Source organism: Scyliorhinus torazame, chromosome 19 (assembly GCF_047496885.1).
Source record: "Scyliorhinus torazame isolate Kashiwa2021f chromosome 19, sScyTor2.1, whole genome shotgun sequence".
Taxonomy (NCBI): domain Eukaryota; kingdom Metazoa; phylum Chordata; class Chondrichthyes; order Carcharhiniformes; family Scyliorhinidae; genus Scyliorhinus; species Scyliorhinus torazame.
This window is the reverse complement of record NC_092725.1, coordinates 23,566,908-23,594,173: the sequence shown is the minus strand read 5'-3', so window position 1 is coordinate 23,594,173 and position 27,266 is coordinate 23,566,908. Positions and strand designations below refer to the sequence as shown.

Genomic DNA, 27,266 nt, shown 5'->3' with positions numbered 1-27,266 from the left:
TTTGCCAAGGTTTGATGAGAAGGAGGTAGAAGCCTTTTTCATTTCATTTGAGAAGGTGGCGAAATAAATGAAATGCCACAGAACATGTGGGTATTACTGATTCAAACAAAGCTGGTAGGTCGGGTTGGTGAAGTGTTTGCATCACTACCGGAGGAGGTATCTGGGACGTATGAGGAGGTGAAAAATTCCATCTTAGGTGCATATGAACTAGTGCCTGAAGCCTACAGACAAAGGTTTAGAAATTTAAGGAAATAATTTGTTCAAACATACATGGAGTTTGAAAGGCTCAAACAGAGTAATTTTGAGAGGTGGATAAGGGCTTTGAAAATAGACCAAATGTATGAAGCTCTCAGAGACATTATAATTTTGGAGGAGTTTACAAATTCAATTCCTGATGCAGTGAGAACTCATGTGGAAGAGCAGAGGATTAAAACTGTGAGATTAGCAGCAGAAATGGCAGATGATTATGAATTAGTTCATAATTCAAAGCTTGGTTTCCGACATCAGTTTCAGCCTGTGAGGGATAGAAACTGGGGACATGAGAAATACTCAAGTGGTAGAGGTAAAGGTGATCTGATGGGAGATAATAAGGAGAGTGTACCTCAGATTAAAAAAGAAATCCAGGATGGTGGAAAAGAAATGAAAAGTTTCAAATGTTTTCACTGTAATAAACTCGGCCATGTAAAGTCACAGTGTTGGTGGTTGAAGAAAAGCACTGGGAAGGCTGATGTGGTAAAACAGGATAAGACAGTGGGGTTTGTTAAAGTGGTAAAGGAAAGCCCAAGTGAAGCGAAGGAGGTGCAAAAGATTGTACAGCCTGATCAAGAGGTGATTGATAAGAAGGTGCCAGATCTCTTTAAAGAATTTACTTGTGTGGGTAAAGTTTACTCATGAGTATCAGGAGGAGCAGGTAAAGAAGTCACAATTTTAAGAGATACGGGAGCAAGTCAATCTTTAATGGTAAGAGATGAGGAGTTGTGTAGTTTGGGAAAAATGTTGCCAAAAAAGGTGGTAATATGTGGAATTCAGGGTGAGAGGAGTAGCATTCCATTATATAAGGTAAGGTTGGAAAGTCCAATGAAGAGTGGTGAAGTGGTAGTAGGAGTAATAGAGAAATTATCTTGTCCAGGAATACAGTTTATCTTGGATATTGATATAGCTGGATCGCAGGTGGGAGTGATGCCTACTGTGGTTGATAAGCCAGTGGAAAATCAGACAACTGAAGTGTTGAAGGACGAATATCCTGGGATTTTTCAGGATTGTGTAGTAACAAGGTCGCAAAGTCACAGGTTAAGACAAGAGGATAAATCAAAGAGTGAAGATGAAGTTGAAGTGCAATTATCAGAAACGATTTTTGATCAGATGGTTGAAAAAGAACAAGAACAGGTGGAGGATGAGGCGGATATTTTTAGTTCAGGAAAATTGGCAGAGTTACAACAGAAATATATAGAAATAAAACGGATGTATCAGAAAGCATATACGGAAGAAGAATCTGAATGTATATCAGAGTGTTATTACCACAAAAGTAATGTCTTGATGAGAAAATGGAGACCTTTACATATGCAGGCGGATGAAAAATGGGCAGAAGTTCATCAAGAGTATTGCCGGTAGGGTATAGAAAGGAGGTGTTGCACGTTGCACACAAGGTACCAGTGGGAGGTCATTTGGGAATAAGGAAAACTCAAGCTAAAATCCAGAAAAATTTTTATTGGCCTGGACTACATAAAGATGTAGTTAGATTTTGTCAATCATGTCACACATGTCAAGTGAGAGGGAAACCTCAAGCAGTGATAAAACCAGTGCCCTTAATACCCATTCCAGCATTTGAGGAACCTTTTACAAAGTTTGAAACAAAAAAGTATATTTACTGCATGCATTTCTTAAAGGATAGTGAAAAGGTGAACAATGAAACCATCTTGAAGTTGATGGTTTATTTATTTTTTCTTGGGGGGAAGTGTCATGTGAGAGTACCTTTAAGAAATGGGTGTTTATAAATGGGTGTGTATATAAATATCTGTAGTGAGAGTACCTTTAAGAAATGGGTGTTTACTACTGCAGTGATGTCAGAGAGTGGGTGGAGTTGGGCTGTCTGTCAGCTTTTTACTTTTGTTTTTGAGCAGGCTGCAGGGTGTGTTTTAGTTTCGTTTTCAGTGTTGGAGCTGAAGCCAGACAGAGCAGGTGGCACTGTTGATCTCTCTGCCATGAAAAGACTATCTCTTGATCATTTGGTGAATTCAGAATTATAAATATTCTCAGTGGTGAAGTGAAGCCTGATGTCTTTCTGTTTTGAAGGTTTTTTAAGTCTTATGGATGTTAAAAGGAAAGCTTAAAGGATTACTGTTGTATTCTTTGGGGGTTGTATTTGAATTGATGGTTGCTAAGATGTTCACTGTATGTTTTAAAAAGGTTAATTTGAGTTCATAGAATAAACATTGTTTTGCTTTAAAAAATACTTTTCCATTTCTGCTGTACCACACCTGTAGAGTGGGCCGTGTGCTCCCCATACCACAATCTATTAAAAGTTGTGGGTCAGGTGAACTCCATGGTACACTTTGGGGTTCTCTAAACCCTGGCCCATAACAATATGCACAAACACACAATCACACATGTGCATGGTCACGCACAGGCTCTAACATACACGCGCACACACACAATCACTCACATACGCATGTACATATTTTTATACACATATTCACACACACTCTCACACACTAAGGCACACTCACAGACATAAACACTCAGGCATACACATTCACTCTCTCTCAAATACACACACACTCACTTTCACACTCTCTTACACATACACTCACACACACACACTCACACACTCTCTCAAATACACACACAGAGTTACACGCACGCACTGACAGTTACACACACTTACTCTCGCGTGCATATTCTCAAGCACACTAAGACACATGCTTACATATGCACACTCACACTCTCTCTCACACACACACAGTCACACTCACAAACACACTCATGCTCGCACACACTTGCATGCACACACGCATACTCGCTCTCACATTCACACACATGCTTTTACGTTCAAACACACTCACAAACCATACTCACACATATATTCTCACGCACACTAAGATACACTCACAGGCACACACTTTCACATGTGCACACTCTCTGACATACACACACACAAACACTGTTACACACAATCACATACACGCACTCTCTCACACACACACACAGAATCACACACATGCCTGTCATCAGTATCTCAGGCTGCTGCTGTGTTAGTAAATGTCACGACATAGTTACCCATCTCCTCACCCGTGCCAACTCCCACCCCCTCCCCAAACCCGCCACCCAAAGCCCCAAGCACAGTGTAGGAGAGACCTAGCAGCTCCGTTTTGGGCCTAGTCCTGAGTTAGACTGCATCTCAGAGTCAGTTTGGGAGTTAGGCCCGGAATCCTTTCACAGATTAACCTGCAGGTTGTCTGAGAAATGGTCAATTTCCTTGATACTCACACTACGTAATTCATCCCTGTCGGTGTCCGTGTACCACTTTGAATTTGTTGTATTTTATCGACAAGATATTCTTTATTCGAAGCCTGGTTGTACTGTGTGAAGGTGAACTCTGTCCTTGGGTGGCTGCTGAATTGAGCCAAAGCAATCTGTGCAGGAAATAAACATTTGTTAAACCAAGCCACCCGCGTCCACCATCCTGACTTGGAAATATATCGGCCGTTCCTTCACTACCGCTGGGTCAGAGTCCTGAAACCCCCTCCCTAACAGCACTGTAGGTGTACCTACGCCACACAGGACTGCAGCGGCTCACCCAACACCTTCTCAGGGGGCAATTAGGATTGGGCCTAGCCAGTAATGCCCACATCCCGGGAATGATTCATAAAATCCATTGGGAAGGCAAATGCGGTGTCGCCCCTTTAGACCACAGGATGTAGGAGCAGAATTAGGCCAGTCAGCCCACCATTTAATGAGATCATGGCTCATCTGATCTGATAATCATCATCCCTCACTTTCCTACCTCATCCCATAACCCTCGATCCCCTTCCTGATGAAAAATCTGCCTATCTCAGCCAGGAACATATTTAACGACCCATCCTCTACAGCTCTCTGCGGTGACGAATTCCACAGGTTCACTACTCTCTGAGAGACGAAATTCCTCCTCATCTCTGTCTCATATGGGTGACCCCCCCCCCCAACTCTGAGATTATGTCCTATGGTCCTAGACTCTCCGATAAGAAGAAACAGCCTCTCAGCATTTACCCTGTCAAACCCCCTGAGAATCCGATATGTCTCAATTAGGTCGCCCCTCACTCTCCTAAACTCCGTGACTACAGACCCAACCTACTCAACCTCTCCTCATCAAAAAATCTCTCCATACCTGGGATCAACTGAGTGAACCTTCTCTGGACTGCCTCCAATGCAGGTATCTTTTCTGAGATAAGGGGACCAGAACTGTTCACAGTATTCCAGGTCTGTCTAACCACTGCCTTGTATGGCTTCAGCAGGGGACTTCCCTATTCTTCTACTCCATTCACCTTGAAATAAAGGCTAACATTCCATTTGCCTTCCCAATTACCTGAACTTGCATGCTAGCTTTTTGTGATTTATGGACCAGGACCCCCAATTCCCTCTGTGCTGCCGCTTTCTGCAATCTCTCTCCATTTAAATAATACTCAACTCCTTTATTCTTCCTACCAAAGTGCATAACTTCACATTCTCTTTTATTAAATTCCATCCACCAGGTTTTTGCCAACTCACCTAATCAGTTTATATCCCTCTGTAGACTCTTTGTCATCCTCACCACTTGCCTTCCCACCTAATAATAATCTTTATTGTCACAAGTAGGCTTACATTAACACTGCAATGAAGTTACTGTGAAAAGCCCCTAGTTGCCACATTCTTGCTATGGTACTTATTCCATCTCATACTAACAAAGCTACCTCACCACCCTTCCCTTCCTGCTGTCCATTCCCCTGAATAACTAGTTCCCAGCTTTTGTCTCCCTGAAAGACTTCAGGAATATTGGATTCTAAGTCCAATTTAAGGGTTAAAAGTCTGGGGTTACTACAGTGTTTGACTGCAGTGGTCATGTTATATTAAAATTCTGTTTTACAGGGCCTGAGTGCTTTTAGCAGGCAGAAGGTTAAATTGACAAAGGAATGTGTTTTTCAGTCGGAGCTAATGGACTGTGGTTTGATTGGAGGAAGTCCCTGGTGAGTTAATATGCTTTGCGGTTTGCAGAGATCATTTGTTTTTCTGTTCGGGGGATGGGACCATTACTGGGTAGAGAAACATTTTTGAAAAGCTTTAAAGAGGCATTTTGTTTGAGAAAACTTTGGAGATAGGAGTTGAATTCTGATCTGCCTGACACTGAGCCCACTTCTCCCACAATAAGATGGACCGAAAGCTGTAGATTTATTTTCAAGCTGAATGGGAAATTCAGTAGTAATGTTTAGGGGGTAATTGTAAGCTATTCTTTTTGGGTTTGAAGTTAAAAAGTTTAATATTGTATGCATAATAAAGTTTTGTTTTAACAATAAACAAACTCTGTTTCTTCATGCAATCACTCCTGGAATGAATCATTCTTTCCGCATGCTGTGACACCCGGTCCCAGAGGGGGAAAGGACAGTGTATCTAACACACTGTGGCACTGTCCCAGAGGGGGAAAGGACAGTGTATCTAACACACTGTGACACACTGTCCCACAGGGGGAAAGGACAGTGTATCTAACACACTGTGACACCCGGTCCCAGAGGGGGAAAGGACAGTGTATCTAACACACTGTGACACCCGGTCCCAGAGGGGGAAAGGACAGTGTATCTAACACACTGTGACACCCGGTCCCAGAGGGGAAAAGGACAGTGTATCTAACACACTGTGACACTGTCCCAGAGGGGGAAAGGACAGTGTATCTAACACACTGTGACACCCGATCCCAGAGAGGGAAAGGACAGTGTATCTAACACACTGTGACACTGTCCCAGTGGGGGAAAGGACAGTGTATCTAACACACTGTGACACCCGGTCCCAGAGGGGGAAAGGACAGTGTATCTAACAGACTGTGACACCCGGTCCCAGAGGGGGAAAGGACAGTGTATCTAACACACTGTGACACTGTCCCAGAGGGGGAAAGGACAGTGTATCTAACACACTGTGACACCCGGTCCCAGAGGGGGAAAGGACAGTGTATCTAACACACTGTGACACCCGGTCCCAGAGGGGGAAAGGTCAGTGTATCTAACAGACTGTGACACCCAGTCCCAGAGGGGGAAAGGACAGAGTATCTAACACACTGTGACACCCAGTCCCAGAGGGAGAAAGGATAGTGTATCTATCACACTGTGACACCCAATCCCAGAGGGGGAAAGGACAGTGTATCTAATACACTGTGACACTGTCCCAGAGAGGGAAAAGACAGTGTATCTCACACATTGTGACACTGTCCCAGAGGGGGAAAGGACAGTGTATCTAACACACTGTGACACCCGGTCCCAGAGGGGGAAAGGTCAGTGTATCTAACAGACTGTGACACCCAATCCCAGAGGGGGAAAGGACAGTGTATCTAATACACTGTGACACTGTCCCAGAGAGGGAAAGGACAGTGTATCTCACACATTGTGACACTGTCCCAGAGGGGGAAAGGACAGTGTATCTAACACACTGTGACACCCGGTCCCTGAGGGGGAAAGGACATTGTATCTAACACACTGTGACACCCGGTCCCAGAGGGGGAAAGGACAGTGTATCTAACACACTGTGACACCTGGTCCCAGAGGGGGAAAGGACAGTGTATCTAACACACTGTGACACTGTCCCAGAGAGGGAAAGGACAGTGTATCTAACACACTGTGACACTGTCCCAGAGGGAGAAAGGACAGTGTATCTAACACACTATGACACCCTGTCCCAGAGGGGGAAAGGACAGTGTATCTAACACACTGTGACACCCGGCCCCAGAGGGGGAAAGGACAGTGTTTCTAACACACTGTGACACCCGGTCCCAAAGGGGGAAAGGACAGTGTATCTTACAAATAAACTACGATATTGGCATTTCGATCCAGTGTCCTAGCCATTGTTGGGTGTCTGGTCTGGGATCGTAATACCCTGAACCTCACATTGTGCAATTAATTCATTTATTTTTGCTTTCTAAGCCTATGTATCCCCTCTCCAGAACCAGCACCGTCCGCCCTATTTAGCTTCAAGCACCTTCTATATCACTGGTTATGTGGTTTGCAAGAATGCTGGTCCCAGCACAGTCCAGGTGTTGGCCGTCCCAACAGTACAGGCCCCACTTTCCCCAGTACTGCTGCCAGTGCCCATCAACTAAAACCCACTTCTCCCACACCAGTCTTTCAGCAACATATCGATCTCTAATTTGATGTACCCAACGCCAATTTGGTCGCAGCTCCAGCAATAATCCAGAGATCATAACATTGGTAAATCTGCTGTTTAATTTGATGCCTAACCCCTGAAAGTCTCTATGCAAGCAACCCCGTTCCTCGTTCTACCGATGCAAAGGGATTTAAGCAAGGAATGGTCCACATGAAAAGGAACTTGAGAATTCGTACAGAGCCCTTCACTGGGTGATAGTACCAGTGCAGGCGCGAGACGCGGTTGAATGGTCTCCCATGGTCCACGAGAAAGGGACAGGGCTGCTGGCTACCTGTGTATCCTTGTTCCTGAATTTCTTCATGATCACTTTGATGAACTCTTTCATCTTGTTAAAATCTTCACGATACACACTGCCGGAGCCGTCGATCAGGAAAGCGATGTCTATCAACACCCTGGGACATTCTGAGAGGAAGAGAATGAAGAGGAATTGAGTTCACGGTGCTCACAGATTGAGGCAGAGGTCGGGGAGAATCACATCTCTTACAGATAGAGTCGCTCGGTAGTATGGAGTGTCCCCAGTGTTGCTTAGGGGACGGTTTAGAACAGTGGGCTAAACAGCTGGCTTGTAATGCCAAACAGTACCAGCAGCGTGGGTTCAATTCCCGTACCAGCCTTCCCGAACAGGCGCCTGAATGTGGCGACTAGGGGCTTTTCACAGTAACTTCATTGAAGCCGACTTGTGACAATAAGCGATGATGATTATTATTATTATTATGAAGGCGGAGATGTAACCAAATCTCTGATCAGGACAAATGAAAGAGTTCCAAATTTTAAACTAACACAGTGATTTACACCGTACGGGGAAAGGGCTGTCGATTGGTTGTCGGGCTGGCTCTCATTGGTCGAGGCTGCAAGGGGCAACAACTTGCTCCCAGAGCTCCCGGCTAATAGAAACCAAGGCTGGTGTGATGAATATAGGAATTTCCGATATATTGCATTACAGGGTGTAGTATGGATTATTATAGGTATTTGTTGTAGTCTGGATTATTATAGGTATTTGGTAGTATGGGTTATTATAAGTATTTGGTTTAGTATCGGTTATTATAGGTATTTGGTGTAGTATGGATTATTATAGGTATTTGGTGTAGTATGGGTTATTATAGGTATTTGGTGTAGTATGGGTTAATATAGGTATTTGGTGTAGTATGGGTTATTATAGGTATTTGGTGTAGTATGGGTTATTATAGGTATTTGGTGTAGTATGGGTTATTATAGGCATTTGGTAGTATGGGTTATTATAGGTATTTGGTGTAGTATGGGGTATTATAGGTATTTGGTGTAGTATGGGTTATTATAGGTATTTGGTAGTATGGGTTATTATAGGTATTTGGTGTAGTATGGGTTATTATAGGTATTTGGTGTAGTATGGGTTATTATAGGTATTTGGTGTAGTATGGGTTATTATAGGTATTTGGTGTAGTATGGGTTATTATAGGTATTTGGTAGTATGGGTTATTATAGGTATTTGGTGTAGTATGGGTTATTATAGGTATTTGGTGTAGTCTGGGTTATTACAGGTATTTGGTGTAGTATGGGTTATTATAGGTATTTGGTGTAGTATGGGTTATTATAGGTATTTGGTGTAGTATGGGTTATTATAGGCATTTGGTAGTATGGGTTATTATAGGTATTTGGTGTAGTATGGGGTATTATAGGTATTTGGTGTAGTATGGGTTATTATAGGTATTTGGTAGTATGGGTTATTATAGGTATTTGGTGTAGTATGGGTTATTATAGGTATTTGGTGTAGTATGGGTTATTATAGGTATTTGGTGTAGTATGGGTTATTATAGGTATTTGGTGTAGTATGGGTTATTATAGGTATTTGGTAGTATGGGTTATTATAGGTATTTGGTGTAGTATGGGTTATTATAGGTATTTGGTGTAGTCTGGGTTATTATAGGTATTTGGTGTAGTCTGGGTTATTATAGGTATTTGGTGTAGTATGGGTTATTATAGGTATTTGGTGTAGTATGGGTTATTATAGGTATTTGGTGTAGTATGGGTTATTATAGGTATTTGGTGTAGTATGGGTTATTATAGGTATTTGGTGTAGTATGGGGTATTATAGGTATTTGGTGTAGTATGGGTTATTATAGGTATTTGGTGTAGTATGGGTTATTATAGGTATTTGGTGTAGTATGGGTTATTATAGGTATTTGGTAGTATAGGTTATTATAGGTATTTGGTGTAGTATGGGTTATTATAGGTATTTGGTGTAGTATGGGTTATTATAGGTATTTGGTGTAGTATGGGTTATTATAGGTATCTGGTGTAGTATGGGTTATTATAGGTATTTGGTGTAGTATGGGTTATTATAAGTATTTGGTGTAGTATGTGTTATTATAGGTATTTGGTGTAGTATGGGTTATTATAGGTATTTGGTGTAGTATGGGTTATTATAGGTATTTGGTGTAGTATGGGTTATTATAGGTATTTGGTGTAGTATGGGTTATTATAGGTATTTGGTGTAGTATGGGTTATTATAGGTATTTGGTAGTATGGGTTATTATAGGTATTTGGTGTAGTATGGGTTATTATAAGTATTTGGTGTAGTATGGGTTATTATAGGTATTTGGTGTAGTATGGGTTATTATAGGTATTTGGTGTAGTATGGGTTATTATAGGTATTTGGTGTAGTATGGGTTATTATAGGTATTTGGTAGTATGGGTTATTATAGGTATTTGGTGTAGTATGGGTTATTATAGGTATTTGGTGTAGTATGGGTTATTATAGGTATTTGGTGTAGTATGGGTTATTATAGGTATTTGGTGTAGTATGGGTTATTATAGGTATTTGGTGTAGTATGGGTTATTATAGGTATTTGGTAGTATGGGTTATTATAGGTATTTGGTGTAGTATGGGTTATTATAGGTATTTGGTGTAGTATGGGTTATTATAGGTATTTGGTGTAGTATGGGTTATTATAGGTATTTGGTAGTATGGGTTATTATAGGTATTTGGTGTAGTATGGGTTATTATAGGTATTTGGTAGTATGAGTTAATATAGGTATTTGGTGTAGTATGGGTTATTATAGGTATTTGGTGTAGTATGGGTTATTATAGGTATTTGGTGTAGTATGGGTTATTATAGGTATTTGGTAGTATGGGTTATTATAGGTATTTGGTGTAGTATGGGTTATTATAGGTATTTGGTGTAGTATGGGTTATTATAGGTATTTGGTAGTATGGGTTATTATAGGTATTTGGTGTAGTATGGGTTATTATAGGTATTTGGTAGTATGAGTTATTATAGGTATTTGGTGTAGTATGGGTTATTATAGGTATTTGGTGTAGTATGGGTTATTATAGGTATTTGGTGTAGTATGGGTTATTATAGGTATTTGGTGTAGTATGGGTTATTATAGGTATTTGGTGTAGTATGGGTTAATATAGGTATTTGGTGTAGTATGGGTTATTATAGGTATTTGGTGTAGTATGGGTTAAAAGACTGGGTTAGAGTGTGCTTGACTGCTGAAGTCATGTTTTTAAAGAATCCTAGTTCGGAAGGTTGGGAGCCGGGGTGCAAGTCAAGCAGTTTGCTCTCACTGCAGCTCAGTTAAAGATCTGCCTGTAGACAGATTCGCAGTTTCTTTCCAAGCAATTCAGAAGTGTAATTAGAAGGTGCAGTGAAACAAGCTAAGAAACAGATTCTGAAGAAATACAGCCAGAATGTCTACATGGTTCTGACAGGAGTCAGGTCTTTTCTTTCAAACAGTTCTCCAAAGACATCTCTGAACAGCAGATATTCCTGAGTGCTAACTGTATTTAACAGTGGATTGAGAACTGAGATTGTTGTATTTTTGAGTGGGAATATGTATAGTAGCTAAGGGTATTAATAGTAATAATCACTTATTGTCACAAGTAGGCTTTAATGAAGTTACTGTGAAAAGCCCCTAGTCACCACATTCCGGTGCCTGTTCGGGGAGGCTCATGAACCCGCGCTGCTGCCTTGTTCTGCTATTCACAGGGTATTGTATTCACAGTATTGATCAGCATTGTTTAAGGGGTAACAGTAAGTTATTTCTGGTGAAATGTTACAGATATTTTAATATTGTGTAAGTAATAAAGTTTGGTTTGATATACCCTCGGTGGGATTCTCCCCCCTCATGCCGGTGGGAGAATCGCCAGGGCACCGCGCATGTCCCGCCACGCTGCCCCGATGCCCGCACGCGATTCCACCCCCCCCCAAATCGGCATGGCGAGAATCACGGCTGGCCGCTGGGAGAATCGCCGCTCACCGTTTGCAACGGGCGTAATACTTAGGACTTGATTCTCCAGCCCGGATGGGCTGAGCGGCCTGCCCAACACAACGGGTTCCCGCCGTTGGGAACAGCGCGGGAATGCTGGGGGGGGTGGCCTGTGGGGGGGGGGGGGGGAGAGGGGATTCCTGCACCGGGGGGGGCCTCATAAGGGGTCTGGCCCGCGATTGGTGCCCACCGATCGGCGGGCCGGCCTCTCTGAAGGAGGACCTCCTTTCCTCCACCGCCCCACAAGATCCATCCGACATTTTCTTGCGGGTTGGCACCGGCCACCCCGCGCATGCGCGGGTGATGTCAAGCGCCGCGTCATTTACGCGGCACCGCTTTTACGCGACGCCAAGGCCCGGCGCACGTAAATGACGCGACGTCGCTCCTAGACCCCCTGGGCCAGGAGAATAGGGGGCTGGGAGCGGCCTCCGACGCCGGAGTGAAACACTCCGGTTTTCACTCTGGCTTCGGGGGCGTCCTTCTCCGACCCCCCAGCGGGTCGGAGAATGGCCGTTGGCCGCTGTGAATCCAGCTGGCGGGGCGGAAATCCCTCCGGCGCCGGCCTAGCCCCTCAATGTTGGGGCTCGGCCCCCAAAGATGCGGAGCATTCCGCACCTTTGGGGCGGCGCGATGCCCGTCTGATTGGCGCCGTTTTGGGCGCCAGTCGGCGGACATCGCGCTGTTTGGGGAGAATTTCGCCCCGGGACTTAGTGTCCCGATGGGAGAATTGCGCACTCTATTTCTTCATGAAATCACTCCCAGAGCGAGGTATCTTGTCCTCACAGTCTGACAAACTTAAAATCAAATATTGGGGTTTCTGTTCAGGGTCTGGTATCGTAATACTTAGGACTTGATTTTGTTCATCTACCTTTTCGAATTTGGTCTATTGTACTTGTTGCTCCCAATGCTGGGACCCCAGCTATTCACAATATAGATTAATGATCTAGATGAGGGAACTAAATGTATTATCTCCAAATTTGCAGATGACACAATGCTGAGTGGGAGGGTGAGCTATGAGGAGGATACAGAGATTCTTCAGTGTGATTTGGACAAGTTGAGTGAGTGGGGAAATGAATGGCAGATGCAGAATAATGTGAGGTAAATGTGAGGTTATCCACTTTGGTAGCAAAAACAGGAAGGCAGATTATTATCTGGAAGGCTACAGATTGAGAGAGGGGAATGTGCAATAAAACCTGGGTGTCCTTGTACACTAGTCACTGACGGTAAGCAAGTAGGTACAGCATGATGGGAAAGAGGGCTAATGGTATGTTGGTCTTCGTAGCAAGAGGTTTTGAGTAGAGGAGCAGGGATGTGTTGCTGCAATTATACAGGGCCTAGGTGAGGCCACATCTGGAATATTGTGGGAAGTTTTGGTCCCCTTATCTGAGGAAGGATGTTCTTGCTCTCGAGGAAGTGCAGCGAAGGTTTACCAGACTGATTCCTGGGGGGACTGACGCATGAGGAGAGGTGAGATTGTTAGGATTGTATTCGCAGGGCAGCACGGTGACGCAGTGGTTAGCACTGCTGCCTCATGGCGCCGAGGTCCAGGTTCGATCCCGGCTCTGGGTCACTGTCCGTGTGGAGTTTGCACATTCTCCCCGTGTCTGCGTGGGTTTCGCCCCCACAACCCAAAGATGTGCAGGGTAGGTGGATTGGCCACACTAAATTGCCCCTTAATTGGAAAAAAATTAATTGGGTACTCTAAATTTTTATTTTTCTTAAATTGCTAGAGTTCAGAAGAATGAGGGTGGAAATCTCAGAGAAACCTAGAAAATTCCAACAGGATTGTACAGGTTAGATGCAGGAAAGATGTTGGATTGGATTGGATTGGATTTGTTTATTGTCACGTGTACCGAGGTACAGTGAAAAGTATTTTTCTGCGAGCAGCTCAGCAGATCATTAAATACATGGGAAGAAAAGAAAATACATAATAGGGCAACACAACATATACAATGTAACTACATAAGCACTGGCATCGGATGAAGCACACAGGGTGTAGTGTTAATGAGGTCAGTTCAGAAGAGGGTCATTTAGGAGTCTGGTGACGGGGGAAGAAGCTGTTTTTGAGTCTGTTCGTGCGTGTTCTCAGACTTCTGTATCTCCTGCCCGATGGAAGAAGTTGGAAGAGTGAGTAAGCCGGGTGGGAGGGATCTTTGATTATGCTGCCCGCTTTCCCCAGGCAGTGGGAGGTGTAGATGGAGTCAATGGATGGGAGGCAGGTTCGTGTGATGGACTGGGCGGTGTTCACGACTCTCTGAAGTTTCTTGCGGTCCTGGGCTGAGCAGTTGCCATACCAGGCTGTGATGCAGCCCGATAGGATGCGTTCTATGTTGCATCTGTAAAAGTTGGTAAGGGTTAATGTGGACATGCCGAATTTCCTTAGTTTCCTGAGGAAGTATAGGTGCTGCTGTGCTTTCTTGGTGGTAGCGTCGACGTGGGTGGACCAGGACAGATTTTTGGAGATGTGCACCCCTAGGAATTTGAAACAGCTAACCATCTCCACCTCGGCCCCGTTGATGCTGACAGGGGTGTGTTCAGTACTTTGCTTCCTGAAGTCAATGACCAGCTCTTTAGTTTTGCTGGCATTGAGGGAGAGATTGTTGTGCCCGATGATGGGTGTGTCCAGAACCATGGGTCACAGTTTTTCCCAGGATTTTCTGAGTTTTTCACAGCATCCTTTGGTTCTATCAATTCTGCGCTCTCAGATGGAGTTGTCGGGGGTTGGCGGAGCGGAGAGGAGAAAGAGAGGTGGAGGGGAACAAAAATAGATGCTCGGCCGGGCGTTGAATGGGGTGACACCGGAAGTGATTCTCTGGCTTGCAACTGGGGGAGAGCAGTTGGACAGTGGGGAGCAGGTTCCTACAAACAGGTTGGCCATCTTCGAGGGGTCTCGGTCACTCCGCCATTGAGAACGTTCAAGAACAGGGTTGAGTCAATTTCCGATCTCCCAGGAAATCAAGGGAGCGAAGTCGAGGAGGATGGCCAGCCATCATCGCACAAGGTGCGGAGAATGACTCCACCCTGTAACCTGTGGCAACCTCCTCGCACAATGTTCAAACAGGTCACCATGTCAGGTCAGACTGGTGGGGGGAGGGGGGGTGGGGGTGGTTGCAGGAAAGCCGATAACTGGGGGTAAACTTTACCTGGGAGTTTCGCTGGGATCCTCTCCCGTGAACGCAAGGATGAAGGCAGAACGTCACAGTAACCGTTGATGTAGGTGTTGGTGTAGCATTCGTACGAGAAACGGGGGACACAGGCCTGGAAGGAGAAAAGAGGGATTATAGCAGGAAGTACATTGACTGTGAATCACCTCTGTATCTAACCCCGTGCTGTACTCGTCCTGGGAGTGTTTGATGGGGACAGTGTAGAGGGAGCTTTACTCTGTATCTCACCCCGTGCTGTACCTGTCCTGGGAGTGTTTGATGGGGACAGTGTAGAGGGAGCTTTACTCTGTATCTAACCCCGTGCTGTACCTGTCCTGGGAGTGTTTGATGGGGACAGTGTAGAGGGAGCTTTACTCTGTATCTCACCCCGTGCTCTACCTGTCCTGGGAGTGTTTGATGGGGACAGTGTAGAGGGAGCTTTACTCTGTATCTAACCCCGTGCTGTACCTGTCCTGGGAGTGTTTGATGGGGACAGTGTAGAGGGAGCTTTACTCTGTATCTAACCCCGTGCTGTACTGTCCTGGGAGTGTTTGATGGGGACAGTGTAGAGGGAGCTTTACTCTGTATCTAACCCCGTGCTGTACCTGTCCTGGGAGTGTTTGATGGGGACACTGTAGAGGGAGTTTTACTCTGTATCTAACCCCGTGCTGTACCTGTCCTGGGGGTGTTTGATGGGGACAGTGTAGAGGGAGTTTTACTCTGTATCTAACCCCGTGCTGTACCTGTCCTGGGAGTGTTTAATGGGGACAGTGTCGAGGGAGCTTTACTCTGTATCTAACACCGTGCTGTACCTGTCCTGGGAGTGTTTGACGTGGACAGTGTAGAGGGAGCTTTACTCTGTATCTAACCCGTGCTGTACCTGTCCTGGGAGTGTTTGACGGGGACAGTGTAGAGGGAGATTTACTCTGGATCTAACACCGTGCTGTACCTGTCCTCGGAGTGTTTGGTGGGGAGAGTGTAGAGGGAGCTTTACTCTGTATCAAACCCCGTGCTGTACCTGTCCTGGGAGTGTTTGATGAGGACAGTGTAGAGGGAGCTTTACTCTGTATCTAACCCCGTGCTGTACCTGTCCTGGGGGTGTTTGATGGGGACAGTGTAGAGGGAGCTTTACTCTGTATCTAACCCCGTGCTGTACCTGTCCTGGGAGTGTTTGATGGAGACAGTGTAGAGAGAGCTTTACTCTGTATCTAACCCCGTGCTGTACCTGTCCTGGGAGTGTTTAATGGGGACAGTGTCGAGGGAGCTTTACTCTGTATCTAACCCCGTGCTGTACCTGTCCTGGGAGTGTTTGATGGGGACAGTGTAGAGGGAGCTTTACTCTGTATCTAACCCCGTGCTGTACCTGTCCTGGGAGTGTTTCATGGGGACAGTGTAGAAGGAGCTTTATTCTGTATCTAACCCCGTGCTGTACCTGAAATGGGAGTGTTTGTTGGGCACAGTGTCGAGGGAGCTTTACTCTGTATCGGACCCCGTGCTGTACCTGTCCTGGGAGTGTTTGATGAGGACAGTGTAGAGGGAGCTTTACTCTGTCTCTAACCCCGTCCTGTACCTGTCCTGGGAGTGTTTGATGAGGACAGTGTTGAGGGAGCTTTATTCTGTATCTAACCCCGTGCTGTACCTGTCCTGGGAGTGTTTGATGGGGACAGTGCAGAGGGAGCTTTACTCTGTGTCTAACCCTGTGCTGTACCTGTCCTGGGAGTGTTTGATGAGGACAGTGTAGAGGGAGCTTTACTCTGTATCTAACCCCTTGCTGTACCTGTCCTGGGAGTGTTTGATGAGGACAGTGTTGAGGGAGCTTTACTCTGTATCTCACTCCGTCCTGTACCTGTCCTGGGGGTGTTTGATGGGGACAGTGTAGCGGGAGCTTTACTCTCTATCTAACCCTGTGCTGTACCTGTCCTGGGAGTGTTTGATGGGGACAGTGTAGAGGGAGCTTTACTCTGTATCTAACCCCGTGCTGTACTGTCCTGGGAGTGTTTGATGGGGACAGTGTAGAGGGAGCTTTACTCTGTATCTAACCCCGTGCTGTACCTGTCCTGGGAGTGTTTGATGAGGACAGTGTAGAGGGAGCTTTACTCTGTATCTAACCCCGTGCTGTACCTGTCCTGGGGGTGTTTGATGGGGACAGTGTAGAGGGAGCTTTACTCTGTATCTAACCCCGTCCTGTACCTGTCCTGGGAGTGTTTGATGGGGACAGTGCAGAGGGAGCTTTACTCTGTGTCTAACCCTGTGCTGTACCTGTCCTGGGAGTGTTTGATGAGGACAGTGTAGAGGGAGCTTTACTCTGTATCTAACCCCGTGCTGTACCTGTCCTGGGAGTGTTTGATGAGGACAGTGTTGAGGGAGCTTTACTCTGTGTGTAACCCCATGCTGTACCTGTCCTGGGAGTGTTTGATGGGGACAGTGTAGAGTGAGCTTTACTCTGTATCTCACTCCGTCCTGTACCTGTCCTGGGGGTGTTTGATGGGAACAGTGTAGCGGGAGCTTTACTCTCTATCTAACCCTGTGCTGTACCTGTCCTGGGAGTGTTTGATGGGGACAGTGTAGAGGGAGCTTTACTGTGTATCTAACCTCTGCTGTACCTGTCCTGCGAGTGTTTGATGGGGACAGTGTAGAGGGAGCTTTACTGTGTATCTAACCTGTGCTGTACCTGTCCTGGGAGTGTTTGATGTCGAGGGAGCTTTACTCTGTATCTAACCGCACCAGTGTGCTGTGGGAAGTGTGCAGTGAAATTCTGTCCTAGACCCCAGATCTTTTGAGAAGCCATTACTTTATAAAGTTAGTGTAAAGCTGGTTAATATTTAAGAGTATACTCCTCTCATTTCAGCACTCAGGAATCTCAGAGTGTTGCAATGTTTCCTGAATGACCTCTTTGTTTTGACAGGGTCGGAGTCGTTTTCATGCCATTTCTATTTTTAAAAACTGCTTCAGCTTTTAACCCTGTTGCAATAGCTGACTTGGTCCAGATAAACCTCGCCGACTGATTGGATGGGTAGCGCTGGGATTCCCTCATGTCCGTGGTCCGACTGGTTGATGAGATTTCCCAGCAGGCAAACCTTTGCGGGCAATGAGTTGGAGGTAAATCTCATCGAACAGCTGGCGCGGGTTCCTCCATCACCGACGCCGGAATCACAATGTGCGATTGGGTGGAGAATTCGTTTTGACGTCAAAATCGTGGCGGGCGCCAGGTTCATGCCAAATCGCAATTCTCCGTCACCTCGACAGTGGCGTGAATGCGTTCCACGTGCAGTTAACACCGTTGGCAGGTCATTAGCGGCCTTGCCTGGTATTCTCCTCCTCCGATGGGCAGAGTTCCTGATGGCGCGGTTAACTTGTGCTTTTAAAAATCGTGACACCAGTGATGTGGCTGCTGAGGGAGAGGGGTTACGGAAAGTGTCGAACTTCGCCATAGTTCGCTGACAGACGTGCCGCTGGCTGGGGTTGGGGGGGGGGGGGGGGGGGGGGACTTCTTCCTAGGCTGGGGGTTGTACCAAGGGGTGGCGAGGAAGTGGGCTGTGGGGCCGGGTGGACGGGCACGGAATACCAGTGCCACAGCCGGCAAGGCAGCCATGCAGCCGCGCACTGCCGCGGACTGCCCACTGTGAACTTAGTGCCGTGGGTCGTGTGGTTGTCCCCCCTGGCCACCCCCCCACCCCCCCCCCCCCCTTCCAGGTGTCCTCTGACCCCAGCCGACCCACGAGTGGGATTGACGCGCTCCAGCACAACCAGTGCCATCTTGTTGGCTGGGGTGAGTATGTGTGGCGGAGGGGAGCTCTTCGGCCTCTCAAGTATCAATCCTGACCCCGGCGCGTCCGATACCGGTTTCCATTAGAACCAATCGTGTTCCACGTGGCGCCGGTCCCAGCTCCTCCATGGTCGCTGAATTCGTCCAGGGGCAGCACCAGTTCTGCTGTCGCAGAAATCCACAAATCCTGCCCTGGCGTCTGTCATGATATTCAAACACACATCACAACACTCGCATCATGATAGACGGACCAACAGACCAATTAGCACACATAACACGACAGCCAATCACAGACAAGGGCAGACACAGTATAAGACAAGAAACACGACACCTGCTGGCCGAATTTCACGGCACACTTGGACAGTTCTCACGGCACACCAGTGGGATTAGATACTTCTGCGCCGCTCTGCACGTGCCTGGCTGGGTGTCCCCTGAGATGGTCTCTCATCTCTTCAGGTGGTCGATGTCTTTGCACAAGGCCTTCCCTTGAGCCTTCCTTTGAGTCCTGCCCTAATATGACACGGGCCCTGTTTCCTCCAATGAAATACCAGGAGGCAAAGAGCGTTGTATCCAAAATTCCAGACATATACAGCATCCCCCGGTTGAAAGTTTCTCCCTGGCCTCCCATGGTCGTACTACTTCCTCTTCATGCCTTGTTGCAGTTTGACGTTTCTGCCCAAACTTGGGAAAGTCGGACTCAGCCGAGTTGGGAGGAGCCGGCCCATCAGCAGCTCCCCCGATGCCACCCCCCTTGTTACATGCGGCATGGGCCGATAGTGAAAGAGGAATCTCGCCAGTCGCGTGTCCATGGAGCCCGTGCTTTGCTTCCGCAGGGCCCCGCTTGAACATGAGCACCGCCCGTTCGGCCTAGCCATTTGAGGACTGGTGGTCCGGGGCAGTCCGGATGCGCCCGATCCTGTTTGCGTGTACGAATGTGGAGAACTCCCCCCTGGTGAACGGGGTCCTGGTATCGGTAACCATCACCTCCAGGATTCCGTGGGTGCTAAACGAGCATCTCGGAGGTCATCCTGTGCGCAGCCAGCCGCTTGGAATAGGCGCCCACCAGGATTAAGGAAATGGATCTCGCGATGGGTCCGCGACGTCCCCGTGCAGCCTTACCCGGGGGGGGGGCATCCTGGCCATTCCCAGGGGGGGGAAGGGAGGACCGAAGGAGGGAATTCCTGGTGGTTCTTGACACGCCACGCCTCTTCTCACAACCCGCTCGGTGTCTACATCGATTCCTAGACACCAGGGATAACTCCTCACCAACACCTTTATCTTTGAACGCTCTGGGTGACCGGGAAACAGGCTCGTGTCGGGTCAATTCCTGGCCTGGCTGCAACTCCGCAGAGGAGGAGGCCGTCTTCAAAGCTCAGTCCCTGCTGTTTCAAGAAGTATGGCTGCCCGAGGTGGGGGTGGGGCAGGGGGAGGGGCGGATGGGGTGAAGGGGCAGCAATATGGTGCCAATGTGGGCCCCTGGATCCTGTACGAATCTGTGCGGCGGTTACAGAGTGTCTATAAAGTTGCCATGATTCAGCCCCACTGGTGGACACGGGAGTGGGGGGGGGTGCTCTCAGGCAGCGGGAGACAGCTGAGGGTGTTGGCGTGGGCTGTCTTCTGGTTCTCTGGGTGATGCTGAAATGTATTTGTATCCTGCCAGCAATAGAGCCCAGCACGGAATCCAGGCCGAGGCTATGGGGGGGTCCACTTGTCCTCCGTAAAGAGACCCAGTAGCAGCCTATGGCCCGTGATAATAAAGTGTCTGCCAGAAACATAATGGTGCAGTCTTTTACGGCGTATCTCATACGTTTTGATCTGGACCTAGCTGAGCTCCGCATCTGCCAGGGGTGGCATGGTGGCACAGTGGTTAGCACTGCCACCTCACAGCGCCAGGCACCCGGGTTCAATTCCGGCCTCGGGTGACTGTCTGTGCGGAGTCTGCACGTTCTCCCCGTGAGGGTTTCCTCCGGGTGCTCCGGTTTCCTCCCACAGTCCAAAGAACCGCAGGTTAGGTGGATTGGCCGTGATCAATGCCCCTTAGGTGGGGCTATGGGAATTGGGTGGGGTGCTCTTTCTGAGGGTGGGTGCAGACCCGATGGGCCTCATGGCCTCAGTCTGCACTGTAGGAAGTCTGTGGTTCTGGAAGCGAACGTGGCGGGGCGTGCCGTTGTCCCATCGCTGGGGGGGAGCACCACCCCAATGCAGCATGAAGAAGCGTCACACATGAGAACGAGTGGCCGGGATGGGCCATAGACGGCCGACAGCTGGGAGGGTGACTGCCTTCCCTTCACTCCTCTGAATACCTCGTCTTGTGGAGCTTCCCAGACCCTGTCCTGGTTCTTTTCCAACAAGACTTGAAGAGGGGCCAGCAGGCTGGCCAAGTTCGGAGTAGAAATTCACCGAATAATTGACGAGTCCCAGAAATGACCTCAATTCCGAGGTGCTTTGTGGAGTCAGGGCCCGGAGATGAGGGTGCAGGCCGTCCACATCCACCAGATACCCAAATATGTCACAGCCTTTGCTGGGAAGGTGCCCATGCCTCCCTTCCCTACTTGATAAAACCATCTGAGGACCTCCTCCAGATTGTCCAGATAATCTTTCTCAGTGGCCCCATGATGAGTACATCGTCTAAATGTACCACAACCGTGGGTCGCTCCGGGAGGATTTCTTCAATCACTCTTTGAAAAATTGCACAGGTGGAAGAGACCATGGAGGGGAGATGAGTGTATTCGAACCGCCCTCTGTGGGTATTTATAATTATATGCTTCTGCAATGTGATGCCCAATTCTAACTGCAGAATGGTGGATGTGGGCAGTGTCGATACTTACAAGAACCTTTGGTTCACCGTTGGAGACACCAGTTGCCAGTGAGAGGCCCATATTCTTCGCTCCAGGTGGGACTGAAATTGAAAACAGTGAGGTCGGTAAAATTGCTCTTCCTAATTTGATGACTTGCTGAATAATTGTATTAATTGCATATTTGTTGCTGTGTAATGCTCCCTGACCTTCCGACAGTGCGGTGCTCCCTCAATACTGACCCTCTGCCAGTGCAGCGCTCCCTCAACACTGACCCTCCGACAGTGCGATGCTCCCTCAACACTGACCTTCCGACAGTGCGGCACTCCCTCAGTACTGACCCTCCGACAGTGCGGCACTCCCTCAGTACTGACCCTCCGACAATGTGGCGCTCCCTCAGCACTAACCCTCCAACAGTGCGGCGCTCCCTCAGAACTGACCCTCCGACAATGCGGCGCTCCCTCAGCACTAACCCTCCAACAGTGCGGCGCTCCCTCAGTACTGACCCCCCGAAAATGCGGTGCTCCCTCAGCACTAACCCTCCAACAATGCGGTGCTCCCTCAGCACTAACCCTCCAACAGTGCGGCGCTCCCTCAGTACTGACCCTCCAACAGTGCGGCGCTCCCTCAGAACTGACCCTCCGACAATGCGGCGCTCCCTCAGCACTAACCCTCCAACAGTGCGGCACTCCCTCAGTACTGACCCCCCGAAAATGCGGTGCTCCCTCAGCACTAACCCTCCAACAATGCGGTGCTCCCTCAGCACTAACCCTCCAACTGTGCGGCGCTCCCTCAGTACTGACCCTCCGACAGTGCGGTGCTCCCTCAGTACTGACCCTCCGACAGTGCGGTGCTCCCTCAGTACTGACCTTCCGACAGTGCGGCACTCCCTCAGTACTGACCCCCCGACAATGCGGCTCTCCCTCAGCACTGACCCTCCGACATTGCGGCACTCCCTCAGTACTGACCCTCTGACAGTGTGGCTCTCCCTCAGTACTGACCCTCAGACAGTGCGGTGCTCCCTCAGTACTGACCCTCTGACAGTGCGACATTCCCTCAGTACTGACCCTCTGACAGTGTGGCTCTCCCTCAGTACTGACCCTCAGACAGTGCGGTGCTCCCTCAGCACTGACCCTCTGACAGTGTGGCTCTCCCTCAGTACTGACCCTCAGACAGTGCGGTGCTGCCTCAGTACTGACCCTCTGACAGTGCGACACTCCCTCAGTACTGACCCTCTGACAGTGCGGCACTCCCTCAGTACTGACCCTCTGACAGTGCGACACTCCCTCAGTACTGACCCTCTGACAGTGCGGTACTCTCTCAGTACTGACCCTCTGACAGTGCGGTACTCTCTCAGTACTGACCCTCTGACAGTGCAAAACTCCCTCAGTACTGACCCTCTGACAGTGCGGCGATCCCTCAGTACTGACCCTCTGACAGTGTGACACTCCCTCAGTACTGACCCTCAGACAGTGCGGCGCTCCCTCAGTACTCACCCTCTCACAGTGCGGCTCTCCCTCAGTACTGACCCTCCGACAGTGGGACACTCCCTCAGTACTGACCCTCTGACAGTGCGGTGCTCCCTCAGTACTGACCCTCCGACAGTGCGGCGCTCCCTCAGTACTGACCCTCTGACAGTGCGGCGCTCCCTCAGCACTGATCCTCCGACAATGCGGCGCTCCCTGAGCACTGACACTCCAACAGTGCAGCGCTCCCTCAATACCGAATCTCTGACATTGCAGCGCTCCCTCAGTACTGACCCTCTGACAGTGCAGCGCTCCCTCAGCACTGACCCTCCGACAGTGAGGCTCTCCCTTAGTACTGACCCTCTGACAGTGCGGCACTCCCTCAGTACTGACCCTCCAACAGTGCGGCGCTCCCTCAGCACTGGCCCTCTTGACAATGCAGCGTTCCCTGAGCACTGACCCTCCGACAGTGCAGCACTCCCACAGTACCGACCATCCGACAGTGTGGCGCTCCCTCAGTACTGACCCACCCACAGTGCGGCGTTCCATAGCCACTGACACTCAGACAGTGCGGACCACCCTCAGCGCTGACCCTCCAACAGTGCGGGCTCCCTCAGTGCTGACCCTCTGACAGTGCGGCACTCCCTCAGTACTGACCCTCCAACAGTGAGGTACTCCCTCAGTGCTGACGCTCCGACAGTGCGGCACTCCCTCAGTACTGACCCTCTGACAGTGCGGTGCTCCCTCAGTACTGACCCTCTGACAGTGCGACACTCCCTCAGTACGGACCCTCTGACAGTGCGGCACTCCCTCAGTACTGACCCTCTGACAGTGCGGTGCTCCCTCAGTACTGACCCTCTGACAGTGTGGCACTCCCTCAGTACTGACCCTCTGACAGTGCGACACTCCCTCGGTACTGACCCTCTGACAGTGCGACACTCCCTCTGTACTGACCCTCTGACAGTGCGGCGCTCCCTCAGTACTGACCCTCTGACAGTGCGACACTCCCTCAGTACTGACCCTCTGACAGTGCGGCGCTCCCTCAGTACTGACCCTCTGACAGTGCGACACTCCCTCAGTACTGACCCTCTGACAGTGCGGCGCTCCCTCAGTACTGACCCTCTGACAGTGCGACACTCCCTCAGTACTGACCCTCTGACAGTGCGGCGCTCCCTCAGTACTGACCCTCTGACAGTGCGACACTCCCTCAGTACTGACCCTCTGACAGTGCGACACTCCCTCAGTACTGACCCTCTGACAGTGCGGCGCTCCCTCAGTACTGACCCTCTGACAGTGCGGCTCTCCCTCAGTACTGACCCTCCGACAGTGCGACACTCCCTCAGTACTGACCCTCTGACAGTGCGGCACTCTCTCAGTACTGACCCTCTGACAGTGCGGTGCTCCCTCAGTACTGACCCTCCGACAGTGCGGCGCTCCCTCAGTACTGACCCTCCGACAGTGCGGTGCTCCCTAAGTACTGACCCTTCGACAGTGCGACACTCCCTCAGTACTGACCCTCCGACAGTGCGGCTCTCCCTCAGTACTGACCCTCTGACAGTGCGGTACTCCCTCAGTACTGACCCTTTGACAGTGCGGCTCTCCCTCAGTACTGACCCTCCGACACTGCGTCGCTCTCTCAGTACTGACCCTCCGACAGTGCGTCGCTCTCTCAGTACTGACCCTCTGACAGTGCGGCGCTCCCTTAGTACTGACCCTCAGACAGTGCGGTACTCCCTCAGTACTGACCCTCTGACAGTGCGGCACTCCCTCAGTACTGACCCTCTGACAGTGAGGTACTCCCTCAGTACTGACCCTCCGACAGTGCGACACTCCCTCAGTACTGACCCTCTGACAGTGTGGCGCTCCCTCAGTACTGACACTCTGACAGTGCGGCTCTGCCTCAGTGCTGACCCTCCAACAGTGCGACACTCCCTCAGTACTGACCCTCTGACAGTGCGGCACTCCCTCAGTACTGACCCTCCGACAGTGCGACACTCCCTCAGTACTGACCCTCTGACAGTGCGGCACTCCCTCAGTACTGACCCTCCGACAGTGCGGCGCTCCCTCAGTACTGACCCTCTGACAGTGCGGCGCTCCCTCAGCACTGATCCTCCGACAGTGCGGCACTCCCTCAGTACTGACCCTCTGACAGTGCGGCTCTCCCTCAGTACTGACCCTCTGACAGTGCGGTGCTCCCTCAGTACTGACCCTCTGACAGTGCGGCTCTCCCTCAGTACTGACCCTCCGACAGTGCGTCGCTCTCTCAGTACTGACCCTCTGACAGTGCGGCGCTCCCTCAGTACTGACCCTCTGACAGTGAGGTACTCCCTCAGTACTGACCCTCCGACAGTGCGACACTCCCTCAGTACTGACCCTCTGACAGTGCGGCGCTCCCTCAGTACTGACACTCTGACAGTGCGGCGCTCCCTCAGTACTGACCCTCCGACAGTGCGGCTCTGCCTCAGTACTGACCCTCCGACAGTGCGACACTCCCTCAGTACTGACCCTCCGACAGTGCGACACTCCCTCAGTACTGACCCTCTGACAGTGCGGCACTCCCTCAGTACTGACCCTCCGACAGTGCGACACTCCCTCAGTACTGACCCTCTGACAGTGCGGCACTCCCTCAGTACTGACCTTCCGACAGTGCGGCACTCCCTCAGTACTGACCCTCTGACAGTGCGGCACTCCCTCAGTACTGACCCTCTGACAGTGCGACACTCCCTCAGTACTGACCCTCTGACAGTGCGGTACTCTCTCAGTACTGACCCTCTGACAGTGCGGTACTCTCTCAGTACTGACCCTCTGACAGTGCAAAACTCCCTCAGTACTGACCCTCTGACAGTGCGGCGATCCCTCAGTACTGACCCTCTGACAGTGTGACACTCCCTCAGTACTGACCCTCAGACAGTGCGGCGCTCCCTCAGTACTCACCCTCTCACAGTGCGGCTCTCCCTCAGTACTGACCCTCCGACAGTGGGACACTCCCTCAGTACTGACCCTCTGACAGTGCGGTGCTCCCTCAGTACTGACCCTCCGACAGTGCGGCGCTCCCTCAGTACTGACCCTCTGACAGTGCGGCGCTCCCTCAGCACTGATCCTCCGACAATGCGGCGCTCCCTGAGCACTGACACTCCAACAGTGCAGCGCTCCCTCAATACCGAATCTCTGACATTGCAGCGCTCCCTCAGTACTGACCCTCTGACAGTGCAGCGCTCCCTCAGCACTGACCCTCCGACAGTGAGGCTCTCCCTTAGTACTGACCCTCTGACAGTGCGGCACTCCCTCAGTACTCACCCTCTCACAGTGCGGCTCTCCCTCAGTACTGACCCTCCGACAGTGGGACACTCCCTCAGTACTGACCCTCTGACAGTGCGGTGCTCCTTCAGTACTGACCCTCCGACAGTGCGGCGCTCCCTCAGTACTGACCCTCTGACAGTGCGGCGCTCCCTCAGCACTGATCCTCCGACAATGCGGCGCTCCCTGAGCAGTGACACTCCAACAGTGCAGCGCTCCCTCAATACCGAATCTCTGACATTGCAGCGCTCCCTCAGTACTGACCCTCTGACAGTGCAGCGCTCCCTCAGCACTGACCCTCCGACAGTGAGGCTCTCCCTTAGTACTGACCCTCTGACAGTGCGGCACTCCCTCAGTACTGACCCTCCAACAGTGCGGCGCTCCCTCAGCACTGGCCCTCTTGACAATGCAGCGTTCCCTGAGCACTGACCCTCCGACAGTGCAGCACTCCCTCAGTACCGACCATCCGACAGTGTGGCGCTCCCTCAGTACTGACCCACCCACAGTGCGGCGTTCCCTAGCCACTGACACTCAGACAGTGCGGACCACCCTCAGCGCTGACCCTCCAACAGTGCGGGCTCCCTCAGTGCTGACCCTCTGACAGTGCGGCACTCCCTCAGTACTGACCCTCCAACAGTGAGGTACTCCCTCAGTGCTGACGCTCCGACAGTGCGGCACTCCCTCAGTACTGACCCTCTGACAGTGCGGTGCTCCCTCAGTACTGACCCTCTGACAGTGCGACACTCCCTCAGTACGGACCCTCTGACAGTGCGGCACTCCCTCAGTACTGACCCTCTGACAGTGCGGTGCTCCCTCAGTACTGACCCTCTGACAGTGTGGCACTCCCTCAGTACTGACCCTCTGACAGTGCGACACTCCCTCGGTACTGACCCTCTGACAGTGCGACACTCCCTCTGTACTGACCCTCTGACAGTGCGGCGCTCCCTCAGTACTGACCCTCTGACAGTGCGACACTCCCTCAGTACTGACCCTCTGACAGTGCGGCGCTCCCTCAGTACTGACCCTCTGACAGTGCGACACTCCCTCAGTACTGACCCTCTGACAGTGCGGCGCTCCCTCAGTACTGACCCTCTGACAGTGCGACACTCCCTCAGTACTGACCCTCTGACAGTGCGGCGCTCCCTCAGTACTGACCCTCTGACAGTGCGAC

The 27,266-nt window shown here is 50.0% G+C and overlaps 1 protein-coding gene across 1 annotated transcript in view; it reads right to left on the bottom strand.

Annotated features, from left to right (window-relative positions):
* LOC140396640 (integrin alpha-M-like) overlaps nucleotides 1-27,266 on the bottom strand; it is a 283,291-nt gene that overhangs the window by 235,940 nt on the left and 20,085 nt on the right. The window contains exons 4-7 of the mRNA XM_072485434.1: nucleotides 21,366-21,436; nucleotides 14,772-14,886; nucleotides 7,649-7,779; nucleotides 3,487-3,632 (exon numbers count right to left, since the gene is read on the bottom strand). Coding sequence (XP_072341535.1) covers nucleotides 3,487-3,632; nucleotides 7,649-7,779; nucleotides 14,772-14,886; nucleotides 21,366-21,436 — 463 coding nt within the window. The remainder of the gene's footprint in view (nucleotides 1-3,486; nucleotides 3,633-7,648; nucleotides 7,780-14,771; nucleotides 14,887-21,365; nucleotides 21,437-27,266) is intronic.